The 19,563-nt window shown below is 43.9% G+C and overlaps 1 protein-coding gene and 1 long non-coding RNA gene across 2 annotated transcripts in view; one reads left to right on the top strand and one right to left on the bottom strand.

The window, feature by feature from the left end:
• Nucleotides 1-214: 214 nt before the first annotated feature.
• LOC307220479 overlaps nucleotides 215-19,563 on the bottom strand; it is a 371,449-nt gene continuing 352,100 nt past the window's right edge. The window contains exon 2 of the long non-coding RNA XR_013840891.1: nucleotides 215-1,949. This is a non-coding gene — a long non-coding RNA (uncharacterized lncRNA). The remainder of the gene's footprint in view (nucleotides 1,950-19,563) is intronic.
• On the top strand, nucleotides 1,945-6,189 carry LOC307219978 (uncharacterized protein). Its single transcript, XM_079983596.1, has 5 exons — nucleotides 1,945-2,454; nucleotides 2,798-2,917; nucleotides 3,060-3,188; nucleotides 3,296-3,497; nucleotides 4,106-6,189. Exons 2-5 carry the CDS (start codon nucleotides 2,902-2,904, stop codon nucleotides 4,167-4,169), a joined length of 411 nt encoding a protein of 136 aa, XP_079839722.1. The 5' UTR covers nucleotides 1,945-2,454; nucleotides 2,798-2,901; the 3' UTR covers nucleotides 4,170-6,189.

Genomic DNA, 19,563 nt, shown 5'->3' with positions numbered 1-19,563 from the left:
CTTAGCGGATAAGCAGATAAGCGGCTTAGCGGCTTAGAAAAAGGGGGGGAAAGGAAAAAAAACCCGTAGGAACTCGCAAGACATTTTCGTCTTGCGAAGCAAGCCCATAGGAAATTCATTTTGCAAAGCACCTCCAAAACGGAAAACCCTTTTGTCTAGTGGGTTTTCCGTCTTGCGAGGCATTCGTCTTGCGGGGCACCACTGTAGACAGCTGTAAAGTGATAGAGGCTATTTTTGGTGTGCGTGTTTTCACTTTATAATGGATGAGATTGTAGGTATAGGGGGAGATTTCACAAATTTGTTCCAGGTCTAGAGAAATGATGCTTGGCCACTGCTCCGACTCTGCATAATGGCAGAACATTGAGTCCAATCAAAGGAAGCAGACGTGATTCACTTGAGGCACACGTTCCCAAGAAGCACGCAGCTGTAGGTCATCTTCCACTGTTATTGGCCAGCGAGTTCCAGAATCAGTACAGTACCATGGAGGCTTACAAGCATATGACATGTAAAAATGTGCCTGTTGACATGGATATTTATTATCAGTGCTAGCAACAAGATTGTTAATCTGGTGGGTTTGCCAAAATCCATTTAAAATACATTGTGGAGCGAAGGGGGAGTGCTCAAATTGTGTCAGGAGAAAACCTGGGTTTCTTATGCAATGAACTCTGAAGAGGAAAGCTCTGTACCCATTTTAAGATGCATGAGGGACCGTCTGGCTGCATCCCAAGTACGCTCAGAAAAAATCCCCACTCCAACCAGCTTGCAATCATGAAATTGTACGGTGTGGGAACCATGCAGATGAGGAAAAAGACAAACATATTATGACAAATTCAGTTATAATCCAAAGTGCTCCAGAGCTTCCAGTCAGAGAGGTCAGGGCTGGTGTCTAAAGTGTATACCGGTATTTTCTCCAGGTTACATGCCAACCATAATTACTTCAGCCTTGGCCAAATTCAGCTTCAACTGGCTCATATACAGCTTGCCATCCAACAGGGACAAGCTCTGGATGAGCACTGGGATAAGATTTGTTACTGAGAAGCTGAGTTCAGCTGAAACCCTGCACATGCCATGAGACTATTTGCTTAAACCGATCAGGATTGCAGTACCTCAAGGACTTCCTCTCTCAGTATGAACCTACCCGGACCCTGAGATCATCTTCTGAGGCCCTTCTTTGCGTGCCTCCTACATGAGAGGTCCAGAGGGTGGCAAGACAAAAATGAGCCTTTTCTTCAGTGACTCCACAATTGTGGAAAGCTCTCCTCATGAAGCTTCGCCTGGCACCTTCATTATATATTTTTAGGCAGCAGGCAAACGATCCTCTTTAACCAGGCCTTTGGCTGATTGACATCTGATGCCCTTTTAAATTGTGTTGGGGAGGGAGGGATTATTGGGTTCTTCGTGTTTTTGTTTTTATAATTGTCCACAGCACCTTGGCCATATTCACCCACTCATCCTTATCCAGTCATTTACTCCGGGAAACATTACAGTACATATCTCCTAACAATCTGCTGCACTCAGAGATCCAAATAACTCTACATTGACATTGCCAGGGAAATGTCTCTACCTTTCCCCATGAATGGCATTCCAGTCACCTGACTGTAAACTCTGATCCTTTGTGACCTCACTGCTACTTGGAAAAAGCATATTGTACTATGTAATGGTGGCTCACTACAGTGGTACCTCCTCACTGGAAGGACAGATCCTGAAGCTGAGGCTCCAATACTTTGGCCACCTCGTGAGAAGAGATGACTCCCTGGAAAAGATTGAGGGCACAAGGAGAAGGGGACGACAGAGGACGAGATGGTTGGACAGTGTTCTCGAAGCTATGAATGTGAGTTTGACCAAACTCTGGGAGGCGGTGGAAGACAGGAGTGCCTGGCGTGCTCTGGTCCATGGGGTCACGAAGAGTCGGACACGACTAAACAACTAAACAACAACAACAGTGGTACCTTGGTTCTCAAATACCTTGGTACTCAAACACCTTGGTTCCCAAACACCGAAAACCCAGAAGTAAGTGTTCCAGTTTTCAATTCTTTTTCAGAAGCTGAACATCCAATACTGCTGTCAGCTATTGTTTCCGGGGTGCCTGCTGTGGGATGTGAAACACAGAGCAGTCAAGTACAACATTCCTAGAGTGGACATAAAAAGGGGATGTCTGGACCAGCCAGTTGGAACTTCTTGTTTCCTCCTAGGCTGGGACAGCCTTCCTCTACGTGTGACCAGAGGTGGGCGTGGCCTCACCTGTGCAGGTAACAAAAACATAGGAGTAGCTGCCATCTCTCTCTCTCTGACTACATTCGTGGAAGAAGGAACATCTGCTTTGCCTAAGATGCTCTCTTGGCTTCCAGCCAAGAGAGGACAAAGGAGCTGTCTCCTTATTGGATAGTTTCCAGGTATATTACTTTTGTAACTTAAGTCTGCCTTCTGGGATCCATCTGTGAAAAGAATGAGTGAGTGAGTAAACTCTTTTTATACTTTTATAGAAGACTGTGTCGTATCTATTCCTTTTATGAGGGACTAAAGGGGAATTTACCAAGTAACTTATTTTAGAGGCTTTAGCGAGCCTGAGCAAACACATCTGGTGTGCAAGTTTATAAAGGGGAATGTTACTCTGCTAAATTGGAAATGATATAATCAAACAATATATACTCTCCTGCATCCCTGAACGTTCCCACACCTGCACCAATCAGAAGCTGCCTTTTGGTTTTCAAACATTTCGGAAGTCAATCAGACTTCCGGAGCGGATTAAGTTTGGCGCTTTTGTTTTTGCTATTTATTTTGCGTTTTTGTTTTTGAGGCATTTTCAGTTAATTTGTTTTTGTGACTGTGTGGAACCCAGTTCAGCTACCAATTGATTGTCTGAGTGACTGCGGAAATGGATAAAAGACCCCCATCCAAACAATGACTATCAGTGCAGGTAAGAAAAAAATATATTTTTATTTTTATCATCTACAATACTGCCTTATTTATTTTATAGTACAGTACATTGATTATTGCTTTCATTTTATGGATCAATGGTCTTGTTAGATAGTAAAATTCATGTTAAATTGCTGTTTTAGGTGTTGTTTTTAAAAGTCTGGAAGGGATTAATCCCTTTTGCATTACTTTCTATGGGAAAACGTGCCTTGGTTTTAGAACACTTTGGTTTTGGAACAGACTTCCGGAACGGATTAAGCTTGAGAACCAAGGTACCACTGTACTTGATTTTTTTGAGGGGAAAGTCATGTAGGGGAAAGTCATGTGAGGGGTCACTTGTCCTTAGCCTTGTCTTTAACAATATCTTCTTTCTTATTAGAGTTAATGCTTGTCATGAAGCCATTTGCTGAAAACGTGATAAGTCTTGGGCTCCACTTTTTGAAAGCATTCTTGGGGATATTCCTAAATTCCCAGCAGAAACCTTCAGCTGCAACAACAACTCTTCATAATCGCAGTGCTATCAAAGAGTCTGAAAGATCTCATAAGCACAGAGACCCGTTCTCTCTTGAGTTGCACTTCAGGTGAAAAGAAGGCTGTCCAACTTCATAAGCGTTGTGTGTGTGTGTGTGTGTGTGTGTGTGTGTGTGTGTGTTTGAGCTGACTTCATTTGAGGTTAACTGGTTGACTCAATGCCCAAAGAAGTTACTTTGGTTTCCTTAACTTTGAGAACTAGATTGGAACATTCCTTTAGGAAAAAAAAGTTCTATTGAAATTCTGGAAGGAATCTATAGAATGGCTTTACATCACTCAGTTCTAAAAGGTAAGTAACTGAGAAGGTCCACGCTCACTTTTCCTGCTAATTCCCAACATTCCTGCCCCCACAGGATAAATACATCGGAAAGGTTTTAGAGATGCTGAGTGGTTCCAGTGAATTGACAGATTTACCTTGGTTTTAAAGTGAAGCGGACAGTAAATTGATCCAGTTCTTCTTGGCTGATTTATTGGTTCTTTAAAGACTGGAATAGCACATAAGAAAACACTATAGAAGGGAAGGTCATATTTTCTAACCTGCTGGTACAAAAATAGATTTTGTTCATTTGTCAGTAACAAATAGAACTAAATCTTTTTATCTACCTGCCAGGTTCCTCTTGGCTGAAATAAAGAACCCACAATTTTCTCTTCTTTAAAGGCATGAGCAATTAATCTTCCAGAACATGGATGGGCTGGTTACAGTATTACATGCTCCCCTTTGAAAAACAATTCCAAACTAATCCCAAGGGTAAGGGTATTTTAAGGGTGCCATCCTGTGCACTCTTACTGGTAAGGAAGTACCATTAAAATCAGTGTGAATGAACTCTTAATAAATCTGTATAGGATTGCGCAGTGCACCCTCTGTCCGTCTGATTCAAGATTTCAAAGGGCACCACCAAAAATGTCCTTCAGAGTCAATACGCCATGGTGGTTATTTAAGGCGAATGAGGAATGTGCAAATCAAGACTATGCAGGTGATCGTGTCCTCCCTAAAAGAGGGGACGTGTTACTGTGAGACCTGGAGACTGACCTCCTGGTTGTGGGTGGGTATATTGGACAGCCACACCACCTGATTGGTAGGTACCTCATTGCTGGCTTTAATCTGGCCAATGGGGAGCAGTCTAAACGGATTGAGGGACCTATATATACCTATGCATGTGAGCCAGAGCTTCCTCTTTCTGCTCATGCGTTGGAACACTTGCCCACCTCTCCCTACTTTTAGGGCATTTTTGCGATTGACCATGCTATGCCGTTGTGTGTCGTCTGTCATTGGGACAGGGGCACGGCAGGAATTTCCCTACTTGCCTGATGGGCTGTTGCCATTTGGGTTTCGCCTGCTGCGTAGCAAATCGTCACAACTTGTAAGGTTGCAGATAGGCACTGGTTCAGGTGATAGGGATGGGAGAACAGTCTCACCATCCCTATGTGAAGGGTATTCTGTTAAAGGAATCCAGGGATTCAATTTGGTTTGGTCAGCCCCCTCTCAAGGTTGCCCGTGCCTGAGTCCAGGGGAGCATCTGGGGAGTGAACAGAGTCTGTTCCCGGGCTTTTCACCTACCTCAGGTGTTCACCCTTGGCTGACCTATGCTGGTGCCCTGGGTCAGCGCTACCTGCAAGGGTTCAGGGAGCTAGTCAAACCAGAGCCTATGCAACCACTCACTTTTCTGTAATCAGTAAAGTTGTGGCCTAAATTCTGCCAAAAAACCAAAACTAAAATTTGAGTCAAATGTGTTTTTATGTAGGGGAGAGATCTCTGGGTGTGAACACGCAAATGAGGGACAATGGGGTCAGATGCGAACAAAATGTAAGACAAATAATAAGTTCCTTCCTGTGCATATCTTAGAGTAGGTAAGAGTTGTGTATTTTGGAAGCTAGGTGCACCTTAACTTGGCATATTCTTAAAGCCCTTCCAGAGCAACGTTGTAAGGAACAATCCTCTCTTTTTATTTTGTATGTTCCAAATTCACACAAATGGAATTTTGGGACCCCGGGGGCAAAAGGAAATAGAGCTGCCAAAAAAGCACATCGACAAATTGGTGCTTGCCCAAAGTGAAGGGTATGAGGAGAAGAAAAGCTCCGAGACTGTGACAGTGATCTCATAGCTGATAAATCACTTCTCCTTGTCAGTACAAAGGTAAAGGCATCCTGATTGACGTTTATAATCCCCCAGCAATCCTCTCCAGTTCCTGCTTCAAAACTTCCTTAATGGCTTCAGCTGCAGCTCAGGTAATGTTGAATGGGAAAGCTCCAGCACTCAATCCAGAGAATACGTTGCACTAATAAAAATGTTCTTAACCTGCTTTCCCCCACTTGTCAGAATTTGACATTTTAATACAGATTCTGAGAAAGAGAGAGAGAACGAACCAGACCCAAATCAAAGGGTGCTTCCAGAGAGTCACTATGTTTTGCTGGAGGGATTCATGTGCATACCAAAAACTTATTTTTGTGCTTTTAAAGTGGATTAACATCCTTTATTGCCCTAGAGCAACAAACCCACTTTTTCTTAAAAAAAACCAAAAACAAAACCTAGACTTTGTGGGAGTTAAGAAAGTGATGGGAAAATGCACTGAAAACTGGGATAAATGAATGAGGAGAAGAAAGAAGACATAAAAACACCCTGCAGGGGAATGCAGAGGAATGGCCATTGTTGTGCAGCTGCCCCATAATAAAATCAGAATGATTTGTGCAAACAGATTGGGATGAATGCTGAATCAACAGGATGTCTGGTGGAGCTAATAATAATAATAATAATAATAATAATAATAATAATAATAATAATTTATTATTTATACCCTGCCAATCTGGCTGGGTTTCCCCAGCCACTCTGGGCTGCTCCCAACAAAATATTAAAAACACGATAAAAGATCAAACACTGAAAACTTCCCTAAACAGGGCTGCCTTCAGATGTCTTCTAAAGGTCAGATAGTTGTTTATTTCCATGACATCTGAGGGGAGGGCATTCCACAGGGCGGGTGCCACTACCAAGAAGGCCCTCTGCCTGGTTCCCTGTAACCTCACTTCTTGCAGTGAGGGAACTGCCAAAAGGCCCTTGGAGCTGGACCTCAGTGTCCGGGCAGAACGATGGGGGTGGAGACGCTCCTTCAGGTATACTGCGCTGATGCCATTTAGGGCTTTAAAGGTCAGCACCAACACTTTGAATTGTGCTCGGAAATGTACAGGGAGCCAATGTTGGTCTTTCAGGACCAATGTCTTATGGTCTCGGCGGCCACTCCCAATCGCCAGTCTAGCTGCCACATTCTGGATCAGTTGGTATGTTGCCATACCAAGGACAACCTATTTAGACCACCATTATGTTGTGAACTCAGTATGTACTCTGACTTGCAAAAGCATTCCAGGGTCTTGGGCAGGATAGAATTGGCAAATTTTATAAAAGAAACCTGGATATGCATGGGCTAGAATATGGGAGTGGGGGCAAGATTCACCTAAAGAATCTCATCTACGGAAGCCCTGTGCTAGGCACTTGAGCAAGAGAGTTTCCCCCTGCTCTGCACACTCTCCACACCTCCCCAAAATTGGTACTGGGGGGATTGGGAGAAACTCCAGAGCAGCACATGGGAAAGGGGATTTGACAAGCTGATATGCTCGCGCAGATGAAACATTTGTAACAGCAGCACAATATTGATCCCACCAGAAAATTCTTAACCTTCAAGCAGGGATGAGTGAATCTGTCAATTTCAATTTCTTCAAGTTTCTCGTCCCCCCCCCCCAATCTTAAGTTCCGTTCACAACTGAACAAGGATCCAAAATTCCTGGCCAGAGCCCCACCATACTTGTAATGTAACATAAACTCGGTTCTGCAAACTGAATTCTTATTGTGTGGCTATTCCCTCCCCCCCACAGGTGGAATAAATGAAGACAACGGACACAGAGTTTTAGGTTAATGGGCGAAAAATGGCCACAACTTTATTGATTACAGGAAAGAAGGGTATTGGCTTTAGGCATTGGCCCTAACCGACTATCCGGTCTGACTGGGAAGGGTTAAACACCAACAGGGGGAGCCACCCGAGATGCATATCCCTGGGCGCTCCCCAAGGGGTTACCGCTCGGGGGCGCGCTTTAGGCCCTAGCCTCCGTAGGTTTCGGACGAGGCGTCGCCCCTCGGAGTCCTTTAACGAACTACCCTTCAAGCATTGGGGGAGGTGATGGCGTTCCTCCCCCCCAACCTCATCTGCATGATAATACCCCGGCCAATGCCTACCGCCACCGAGCCGCAAGCCGGCTCGCCGCCAATACCCTCAGACCTGTAACCAATCCCTAACGCCTTGAAAATTATCTGCCAACCAAATAGCATTGCCAGCATCAGATAGATGCACGCCATCCCAGTGATAAAGCATTTCCTTGTCAAACCGTATGTACACCATCCCAGTGATAAAGCATTTCCTTGTCAAACCGTATGCATGGGTGCTGAATGACCCGACCGCCCCATGCGGCCACTCTACGAGCCACCGTGCGCTCCACAATCCTCCTAGCTTTGTTCACAGCCACGGGTTTTTCTGCATCCCTTTCCAACATCGCCTTTCCAGCAAAGATGACCAGATTATTGTAATGTTTTCATGGGATGCCCTCAACAATTCCAAGTCATTGATAATGTTCCATATCAAGTCCACCCCTTTCCTATACGCCAAGTCGTTCTCGCTCAGCTGGATGACCATGGCACTGGGTGGGCCCTCAATGCCACTCCCACCCAGGGCTGCCACTCTACGCACCACCGCCCAATGCCAGGCTTTCCTAGCCCTGTTTATGGCTATCGGGCACCTGCAATCTCTCCAAACCCGCCTCTCCATCCACGAGGCCCCAAATAAACTAGTAGTGACGTTTGGGTAAGAGGCCTTAAGTTCCTCCAAGTCACTAAAGATATGCCACATCAAGTCGACTGCCTTTCTGTAAGCTAACACTTTTCGCCTAATTGGATATCTAAAGCATCTGGGGGCCCCTCCGCCGCCTCTCTGGCCCTAATAGCGGGCAACATTTTTTGGCCCAGCGCATTCTCCTTCAAGAGATCCAAGATATATTTATGTAGCTAAGGTGCGGCCCGAGACCGGAATTGATGGCGCGGACCCTGGCCCAATGCACCATGCTGTGCCCGATTATCCAGATGCGCGCCCTCGTAGCTCCTGCACCCTAGGTCCCCATTAGCGGCATGGTTTATATCCCAGTGGACGGTGCAGGGCCTATACTCCAAATATGCATCACAACGTCACCTGAAAGCAAAAGAAGGTAACAAAGCCAGGTCAGGTATACTGTGAACAATCACAAGGTCTTATGAATATATCCTTTATATGCATCAGACTTCCCTTAATGCATCAGACTTCCACTGCCCCCAAGTCCTTCATCCTTTCAGATGAGAGTCCCAAATGCACTGCTGTGGTGGCGGCCCCAATCCGAAAGGAGTTAACCGTGAATTTAGCTGAGGGTAAACCTCAGGCAGCAATCGCCCTTCACATAACGTGCATGGACTGATGCCGTGCAAGGCCGGAGCCATCCCAATGTTCGAGGAATGGACCTGAGACGGTTGGTCCCATGTACATGAATTGTTTAGTGTCCTTTACTGCTGATCGGTTTTGGAACATTGGACATGCAGGACTAAATTGGATCTGAACAAGGTCAGGTCTCTCAAACTACCTCGGGCAATGGAATCTGGTTGGCCCTTACAAACCACTTCGCCACTGCGCATAGCGCCAAAGGCAATGGAGTATGCAGCTGTAAATAACTGGGCCTTGTCCTCGGACCAACAGATACTTCTTAATTTTCTTCCTTCTTGTTTTTTTTTTTATGGTTTATTATTATTATTATTATTATTATTATTATTATTATTATTATTTTACATTTATTTATATATTTATGAATTAGCATAGAATGTCATAAGTTAAGGGCCTTCTACCATCACTTTTAGGAGGCTGCGGCCTGCGCCAGCCCCACAGTGCCCTTCACACTAAGAAGGCCACACCAGGGTCTCTGGATTAAACAACCTTACAGAAAAAAGAGATTGCCGCCTACTGGATGTTTAAGAGTCTTTGCTGCACGACCCAGCACTCTCCAATGTACCAAGTATTGCAGAGCTTCAGCCTTGGTAGGAGGCGTGTGAAGCTTAGGATTTTTTAATTTACCTTGAGGTGTGTCAAGCATAGGTTTTTGTTTTTGTTTTTGTTTTGTTTTTTTTGTTTTTACTATTATTATTATTGTCATTATTATTATTATCATTATCATATTTTATTATTATTATTTTATAAGTTTGCCTTGAAACTCCATAAAGTCCACCCAAGCCCTTTTAAAAGATCTAAGCGTGGGCTTGGCTCCTGAAGCTAATACTCCCTTCAGGACATCATGTTCCCAAGGCTCCAAAGGTGCTCCCGGAATGGCTGTGGCAATTCGCTGCACCTGTGCATCCGTGATGCCCTTGTTAACCCCAGGGGTAAATTTGTTAGAGAAGTAGATGTTTATTTCTAAGCACTAAAGGTCAAAGGTCCGGGACAGGTTTGCCACTCTAGGAGTGCGATAATTGTTTAGACGGGACACTTCCCGAACTGATTCTTTGGTTTGGGGGGGGGTTCCCCGAGTTAGGGGGTAATGAAATGAGGATCCTGAGGCCATAAGAGAAACTCTTTGCTGCCTCTATTTTTAGGGTATCTATCGAGAAGGGTTCTAAGAGGTGAGGGCTCAACAGAAGAGAACATGCCAGTCAAGGGCCAAATTAATACCAGTTTCTGGCTGTTCTTTTTGGCGGGTCTGTGAGCTTTTCAAGACCCCTGATGGAAATGCCCCCTGCTGCCCGGAAAAGGCTGTTTACCTTTAAAACACGAAGACGCTGGGTGGTTACCTAGGCACTTCTCACATTCATGCACATACTTACAATTTGGCCCTTGGCACACACCCGTGTTGTACTCCCAGCAAACCTCATGGTGAGGGACTCGCTTGGCTTCAAATTTTCTGACTTTCCTTTTCCCACATAGGGACCCATATGCTCCATCCAGTAATTCTGGTCGCTCGGAACACAGCAGGTGGTGGGCAGCAGGAAGCTTTTCTGAATCGTCCTCGGCATCAGAAGGCTTACTTCTTTTGCTCTTCTTGGCCGAATGCTTCTTCTTACTTAGACTTCTTTCTCCCTTCCACAGCATTCCCTGTGGAATACTGGGAAAGTCTGGGGTATACTGAGAGGCAGAAAGGTTATAATTGTAAGCATGAGCCCTACCTCCCGAGGATCTGTCATTGGAAACCCAGGGACACGTAGACTGTAATTATGTGTGAGGATGCATAAATGGATTGCTACACTGCTGCGGTGGCCGCGGAGGTGCCAGGGTGGTCCACAACGTTAGGTGGCGTATCCGGGATGCATTTATTAATATTTTATATTTATTAATATATATATAAAGATGCTTCCTACTTCATATTATAATATCTCATTCAAACCCCTGCAATGCAGAATATGCTGCGGTCCCGTACAGGGATCAAACCAGCAACCTTGGCATTATAGGCACCATGCTCTAACCAATGAGCTATCCAGGCTCTCTAGAATTGTGTGGGACCCCAAGGGTCATTTAGTCCAACCCCTTGCAAAGCAGGAATATGTAATTGTTCCATACAGGGATCAAACCTGCAACCTTGGCATTATTGTCGCCACGCTCTAACCAACTGACGGTTCCGAAATATATGTAAATTATTTATTATTAATGAATTTTATTTTATTTTATTTGTTTATTTATATATTTATCTATAGATTTGTTCAATTAATTAATCAATTTAATCTTGGTATGTGACATCATTCCACTTATTCTCTTTTATTATTATAATGTATATTATCATTATTAATTTTTATTTATTATAATATTTTTTTTAAAAAAAATTATTAAATTTAAATCCACTTATTTTATTTATTATTAGTAGTCTTTCTTTTTTTATTATTCTATAATTTATCTATTCATTTTTATTTATTTATTTGTTGTTATTATTATTCTATTATTTATTGTTATTGTTATTTATTACGATCTATGACAGTATTTTTTTGTTCAATTAATTACCACTGTAAGTAGAATTAATTGATGATGCTATAAATTGTCTACCATAACTAATGATGATATGCTATAAATTGTCTAGCATAACTAATGATGATATGAAATAATTATTCTTCACTTGACTGTTTGGTTTGTATTTGCCTATAAATTTATTTATTTGCCTCCTAACAAAGGGTCAGGCAGATAGACACAGCTAAATAACTCACAAGCATATAGGGATGGAACAATAGGCAGCCCCACCTGCAATCAAATGGAATCAAAGAAAATCGCTCTCTGGGAATTGTCCCTTTAACTAACACTTTGAAAAACAAAAGGTTATGCTGGAGGCCCAGCAGAAGGAAAATGCTGCCAAAGACAATGTATCCTTGATTGGCCATCCACCAGGTACCTGAATTAACAATGTAGGACGAACTGCCTGTCGTTAAGCGACAATGTATACTGCCTGGAAGCCGGGACAATTGTGATGGGATTTCTTAAACCAGGCAGCAGAATGAGTCAGACTGAAAGAAGGAAATAAAATGTAAGAGTAAAGGACTACACGAAGGGGAAACTTAAGGAGGGGGGAATAAATCAGGAAATAAGGCTCAACACCAGAAACAGAAAGCGGGTAAAAGGCTGCTGAATATAAGGCACACGGCAGGCTAACAAGGAGATAGCTACTAGACCAGCTGCCCGTTATAACTCACTAAACGCAGCCCACATGTTGAGTCAAAATCGGCAGGGAAAGGCTCATGCTTTAGCACGACTCAAAAGGGGGCGGCATTCTTATTTAAGACAATAAGGGACGTCGTCTTCCGCCCGCAGAAGGCTCAGGCGTAACTCCTAGGGCTATCTGCTTTAGCGAGATTCACAAAGATTTGCTTATATGCTTCTATCCCCCAAAGCAAGCCCCTGGATTATTGAAACAAGTTGGAAACAATAACAAAACAAAACAAACAAACAAACAAACAAAACAAAAAAAAAAACACTAGTTGGGACTTGAAGCTTTCTCCCGAATACTAACGCTGATTAGTCAATTGGGGGAGGAGCAGAAACCAAAATGCAGCAGCTGCAAGCCAAGAAATGGCAGAACAGAAAAAACGGAAGGCAGGGACTTTTTAAAGAGGCAGCTACAGGCACAAAGAATGGCAAGCAGGGACTTATAAAGAGCGCAGTCTTCAGCTGTGCCTAAGGGCACGAATTGTACCACACAGTAGCCACACATGCATAGGGAATCACGCACATTAGTGCCCCAGTTGGCACTCAAAATGTAAGAGGAGGGAGTGGGTTGAAGAGGAAACATGCTCACTCTACCCACTTGGGGAATCACGCACGCTAGCACTGTCTGTTCAAACGTACCACCAGCCTTAGATATATGTTTTAGGCAGTAGCCCAGTGGCTCTCACAAAATACAATTTAAAAGAAAAAGAGAGGCTGGTGGAAATTCGCTACGCTCTGAATCGCACTTATCCTCAGCCACAGATGAGGCAAGCGCTGAATACAGCTTCAGTACCGAGAGTATAAAACCACTAAGACAGACTCATAAAATTTCACGGGTGGGGGTTAGACGACCTGAACGGCAAGAATATAGATAGGCTGCCCAGCACGTGCTCCCACAACACTCCCCGCGCTCTTACTGCTTTGTTAAAGCCACTGCGGGGAGGGGGAGAAGCAAGCGTTTTGTTTTGTATTTTAAATCACTGACGCAGGAGGAGCGAATGGGGGGGGGACCCCCTGGGGAGCTCCAACAAATGTCCCGCTGTCTACAGCAACTCTGGAGAATTACTGCCAAAACAGCTGTGTAAATTGCTCCATCAGCTGTTTGGCGGGAGGCTTAAAAGTAGCTGCGGATAAACGGAAGCAGCCACGGCCACGTGGGCTGAGGCAAAGGGGGGGAGGGCGAAATAAAAGCAGGGGTTAAGCCAGTTTTGTGGTAATATTAGTAACTCTGCTGCAGCGGGACGCAGGGGATCACACATAGATGCACACTCCCCCAGCACACACAGCGGCGAAACCAAATTTGGACTGCTTGCACTTGCGCCCGAAATGAGTGGGGGTAGCCAGAAAAGGATACTTTGTGTGTGTGAGCGCGCGTGCGTGTGTGTAACCAGGCACTAGGAATGGGGGAAAGACAGCAGACCAGTAGATTTGGATTTAGAAAATTAGGAACCCCCTACTTAACAACCCTGAAATTAAACCGAACACCAGAAATGGGGGGAAATAGGGAAGTTAGCTCAACGAAAAGTAAACTGAAGCAATTTACATCCAAGCAAAGATCCAAACTCTCCCAGTACTCTAATCACAAGGAATTAGCTCCAATAGCAATAAACAGCCCCCCCCCACTCTAGGCCTTGCGAAATACTTCCCTGGCTTCTGCAGACAGCAAGGAGGTTAGACCTGTTGACTCCCCACGGGACGACGATGAGGACTGCGTCGTCTCCAGGGAAGAAAGGGGTGAGCCAGGGGCTGCCCTGACCTTAAGTGGCCCTAGGAAGGCCCGCCCCTGCCGCCAGCCAATTGGCTGGCGCCACAGGGTATGCTAATTGGGTGAATCCCTGTCTCCTGCGAGGCTGACGCCAGCCTCGCAGAGTGTGGGCGGGGTCGTGATCCCACAACCCCCCCTCCTCCTGAAGGTCGGAAGGGGCATTATGACACACTTGAAATAATTAGCCCAGAGATGGAAAGAAGACAAAGTCCCTACCAGAGAGGAGTGGCAAAGCAAGCCGAAATGGCAAAACTGACTGGAAAACTCAGAAACCAAGAGGACTAGAACTTTATAAAAGAATTATTTAGGAGACAGATGGGAACAGATGGGAACATTTATTTAGGAGCAGATGGGAACATCAGCACGATTTTGATTTCATTTGTAGTGTAATAATTACCATGGATAATATGGTCTGATATAAAAATTGGAGTATGGGAGAATATGCAGTAATCAATAAACAATCTGACTTTTAGAAGACATCTGAAGGCAGCCCTGTTTAGGGAAGTTTTTAATGTTTGGTGTTTTATTGTATTTTTAATATTTTGTTGAAAGCCCCCCAGAGTGGCTGGGGAAACCCAGCCAGATAGGTGGAGAATACTTACTTACTTACTTACTTACTAAATAAATAAATAAATAAATAAATTCTTCTTATTATTATTATTATTAATATTTAAAGTGAGACCCCAGGGAGGAGATGGGGGGGAATCATGAGATTCAGAGGAATCTCTTTATAGGCATATATTTCTCGATTTTCTGTTTGTAGAGTGGTACCTCGAGTTACATAAGCTTCAGGTTACATACGCTTCAGGTTACGGACTCCGCCAACCCATAAATATTACCTCGGGTTAAGAACTTTGCTTCAGGATGAGAACAGAAATCGTGAAGCGACGGCACAGTGGTGCTTCAGGTTAAGAACAGTTTCGGGTTAAGAACGGACCTCCAGAACGAATTAAGTTCTTAACTTGAGGTACCACTGTATTTGTAAAACCAATAAAAATGATTTCAAAGAAGAAGAAGAAAAGAAATAATTATCTAAAGGGGAAAAATAATATGATGAACGTACAATACTAAAAATCAGTAAGAAATGGAACAACCACATAGGTCCCCAACAACGATACAAGTATATCCGCCTTTGAGGTAAAAAATGTTTCCTTCCAAATGTGCACATTTTAAAATGAAGTAGTAATTGGAACTTCTCTCATGCCTGAGGCACCTAATCCCTTATGGACTTCACAATTAAAGTTGGGTAATTAAATATCTATTGGATGGTTTCAGTCTCTTTCCCACATTTCTGTGGTTCACATTTCTCTGGCAGCTCATTTTGGGTTCAGCATTTGAACATATTAATTAAAGTTTTTTTTTTTATGATACGAAGACGTCAGTTTAACGACTTGCGCAGACTCTGCAGAAGAAATAAGAACCTCACGATGGGACTGCGAAAACCATTTAGCGGCAACAACAAACCTGGCAATCAATCCTTACTGAGGAAACGCTTTGGGACAGAGACATTTTATGGGGAGGGGTTTTAAACGTGGGCAACAATAAAATTACACATGTGATGATTGGCTCTCCTACGGGAAGGGGGATGTACATATCCTGCTATGGTCAAAAAAATCAGCAGCCTCGGTGATTGATTTAAGGCAGCTCATCTAGACACGATGGTCAGTGGTTTTAAATCTGTAGGGACTATTCAAATCCAGCACAGCTGCTCAGTTTTATAACTCAAAAATATAGCTGTGTCCTGTGTTTATCAAGCAACAAACATGAACTTGAAAGCTGCTTCTGCTTTCAAAATTCTTAGTAGCATCCAGGGAGGACTGGTGGAAAATTGCTAGGAAAGCAGGTCTCTCTGCAGTTAAGACAGGATTATTATTATGGAACTGTGGACAGAATATGAAAGGTGGCTCATGATTTGTGTCCCCACCCCAAGACAAGCACTGAATGTACCACAGACCTTTCAGGGGAAAATGGTGTGAATACTCTGGGCATGGAAAAAGGGGAAATAATTCAGCTATTAGCTGTATCCCCAAGGCTGCGCTGGCTTGGGATGATGAGAGTTGTACTTCAGAACAACTGGAAGGCACCATATCGGGGGAAACTGATGAATGCTATAAGCCACAGGGTAATAAGAGATATGAACTATAAGGACAGCAATGTTATAATCAACACCCAAATCTGACAGTAGCACCATGTCCTTTAAGCTAGTTCTGCCGACCCCTGAGCAATCAGAAAACCCAAAGTATTCCCCCTCCCCAGTGAAGCAAATATATTTAGTATAGTAGAAGATCAAACCTATCCATTCTGAAGGAAATCAGCCCTGAGTGCTCACTGGAAGGACAGATCCTGAAGCTGAGGCTCCAGTACTTTGGCCACCTCATGAGAAGAGAAGACTCCCTAGAAAAGACCCTGATGCTGGGAAAGATTGAGGGCACAAGGAGAAGGGGACAACAGGATGAGATGGTTGGACAGTGTTCTCGAAGCTGCCAGCATGAGTTTGACCAAACTGCGAGAGGCAGTGGAAGACAGGAGTGCCTGGCGTGCTCTGGTCCATGGGGTCACGAAGAGTTGGACGTGACTAAACAACTAAAAAACAACAATAGTATTTAGTTTTCAGATCAGATCACTAATAGACCTACTCACTATGTGTCCACTCGACCACTTTCATCTGTGTAATTTAATCTGTGGTTTTAGTTTATAGCGTACACTTTTTACTGTTGCCTTTATCCATTTTGCTTTTTTATAAACCTGCTTTTAAACGTTTGTTTTCATTGACAATTGAATGTATATTTAAAATTTTAAGAAGAAAAAGAATGTTGTTATTGAAGTCACTTGGGGCAGCTTCCAACACATATAAAAGCATAATGAAATATCAAACATTAAAAACTTTCTGCCTTCAGGTGTCTTCTGTTTTATATTCTTGGAGATTTTATTTGCATTCAGGTGTCATACAGACTTGCTTAAATAACTAACACAGTAAAGTTAAATTCTAAGAAGGAAAGTTGGATGGCTGTAACTGTTTGTGGCATGTCTATTGCACCATAAACCCAACATCAAGGATAGGTGCTGTTGGATAGCTGCTCTCAGAAGGCCCCACCTTTGTCCTGCTGATGACCCAAAATCTTGGCTACAGCTACCTGCCTCCAGTGGTCCTCTCAGCACTGGGCAGTCACTAGTTTTCCTTCACCCAACTCTGGGCCCTGGGTGGCTGCAGGTGGCACTTGCCTAGGGTTGCCATACTAAGTTGTTGGGCTTTTTATGGATCTTCTAATGATTTTTTTAATTAAAAAAATTAAACCCCCTTGTCATACATCTGGGTTTCCCTGGACATTTTGCCTATTTGTCTCAAAACCCACTTGGACGCCATTTTCCTGCCCAATCCCCAGGCATGTCTGGCGAAACCCGGACAAATGATGATGATGATGATGATGATGATGATGATTTGTTGAATTTATATACCGCCCTATACCCAGTGGCCTCAGGACAGTTCACAGAATAAAATCAAGATATAAAACTACAAAATACATAATAGAAATAAAAACAACCACCCAATAAGCCCTGCTACCAGCACATTTTAAAAGGGCATAGGATGTCAATCAGATCAACCAAAGGCCTGGTTAAAGAGGAACATTTTTGCCTGGCACCTAAAAATGTATAATGAAGGCGCAAGGTGAACTTCCCTGGGGAGAGCATTCCACAGATGGGGAGCCACTGCAGAGAAGGCCCTCTTCTCATGTTGCCACTCTCCGGACCTCTCAAGGAGGCACATGAAGAAGGGCCTCAGAAGATGATCTTAGGGTCTGGGTAGGTTCATTTGGAAAGAGGCGATCCTTGAGGTATTGTGGTCCTGAGCCATTTAAGGCTTTATAGCTCAAAACCAGCACTTTGAATTGGGCCTGGAAACTATTTGGTAGCCAGTGCAGTTGGACCAGGATCGGTATAATATGCTCAAACCATCTTGCTCCAGTGAGCAACCTGGCCACTGAATTCTTCACAAGCTGAAGTTTCCGAACCGTCTTCAGAGACTGCCCTATGCTTGCCATTTTAATTCCCCAGCCATGTCTCTGGAGCTCCAGCAGAGCATCACTTCAGGGGTCCAAAAGCATTGCAGGGGAATTAAAATGGTGAACACACCCAGCTGGGCTTGCTGGCTTGACCAGCTTTAAAAGAGCAGGCACCAGCAACACCCACCTGTGCTTACCTGGTACTGTCAAAGTAAGGAGAAGGAGGGGGTCCACTACGGCAAACCTGGTGTCAGGCCTGATGGGTATGAATAAGTCATTTAACGTGATGTAAAATGACAAAATATTGAAGAACATGAACCCACCCCCAACGCCACATTACACTTCCAAAGTTAGTCAGTACATATTTCTTTCTTAAGTGAAGTGTAAGCTTTTATGGGCTACAGTTTGTTTATTATTTAATGACAGTCTGCTTCAGTGATATGGTAATTCAAGTTGACATTAGTAGTTGTTTGATTGACAATGGACTCTCTAAGAATTTTTGTTGGTCTTACAAAAGCCGCTTAGCTTCCTTTAAAGTTTATCTGGTATTTACCTTGAGCATGGAACTAAATTTGCCTCAAATGTCACTTCAGGCAACATTTGGAAAATATAACCGAATATTGCTTTCCTCTGTGTTATATTTTGAGACCTTTATGTCACCAGTTTTACTTGTTTCCCTGGGAGTTGTGAATCTAATGGATGAATGTTGCCCCCCTTTACGCAAGATCCGAGATGAAGAGCTAAGCAAACAAACCGGCTGGGATATCCATTTGTCTTCTGTTCTACTTATCAATAAATTTTAAAACACGTTCACAGCTGACATCACTCAAGCCACATGCAGAGTGAAGTTGTGCATTTGTTTTGGAAATTGCTGTAATTAAGGTTAAAGACAATAACTCAGCACTCGCCTGCCAAATGGTAGACAAACCATTACATTTTATGGGAAAGTCTGAACTGAAAAACAGATTTCCTCTACTGTTACTGGAAAATAGAACAAACTGGCCATCTTGCCCTATTAGCATGAGCAAAATACTGACTTGATTCCATAAAAGGAATGGCTCACCAAATGGGTAAGTTGACTCTCGGGGAGACACAACCACCATTACTCACTGACATTTCCCCCCTGCATACGACAGAACATTGTGGTTTAACTGAAAGCACTACTAAATGCAGCAGCGGGACACGGGTGGCGCTGTGGTCTAAATCACTGAGCCTCTTGGGCTTGCCGATCAAAAGAAGAAGAAGAAGAGTTTGGATTTGATATCCCGCTTTATCACTACCCGGAGGAGTCTCAAAGCGGCTAACATTCTCCTTTCCCTTCCTCCCCCACAACAAACACTCTGTGAGGTGAGTGGGGCTGAGAGACTTCAGAGAAGTGTGACTAGCCCAAGGTCACCCAGCAGCTGCATGTGGAGGAGCGGGGAAGTGAACCCGGTTCACCAGATTACGAGTCCACTGCTCTTAACCACTACACCACACTGGCTCTCTGGAAGGTTGGAGGTTCGAATCCGCTCCACAGTGGTGAGCTCCCGTTACTCTGTCCCAGCTTCTGCCAACCTAGCAGTTCGAAAGCACACCAGTGCAAGTGGATAAATAAGTACCGCTGTGGCGGGAAGGTAGA

This window comes from Podarcis cretensis, assembly GCF_951804945.1.
Source record: "Podarcis cretensis genome assembly, chromosome: 1".
NCBI lineage: Eukaryota > Metazoa > Chordata > Lepidosauria > Squamata > Lacertidae > Podarcis > Podarcis cretensis.
Note: the sequence above shows the minus strand (reverse complement) of the source record. Positions and strands in the feature narration are given on the sequence as shown.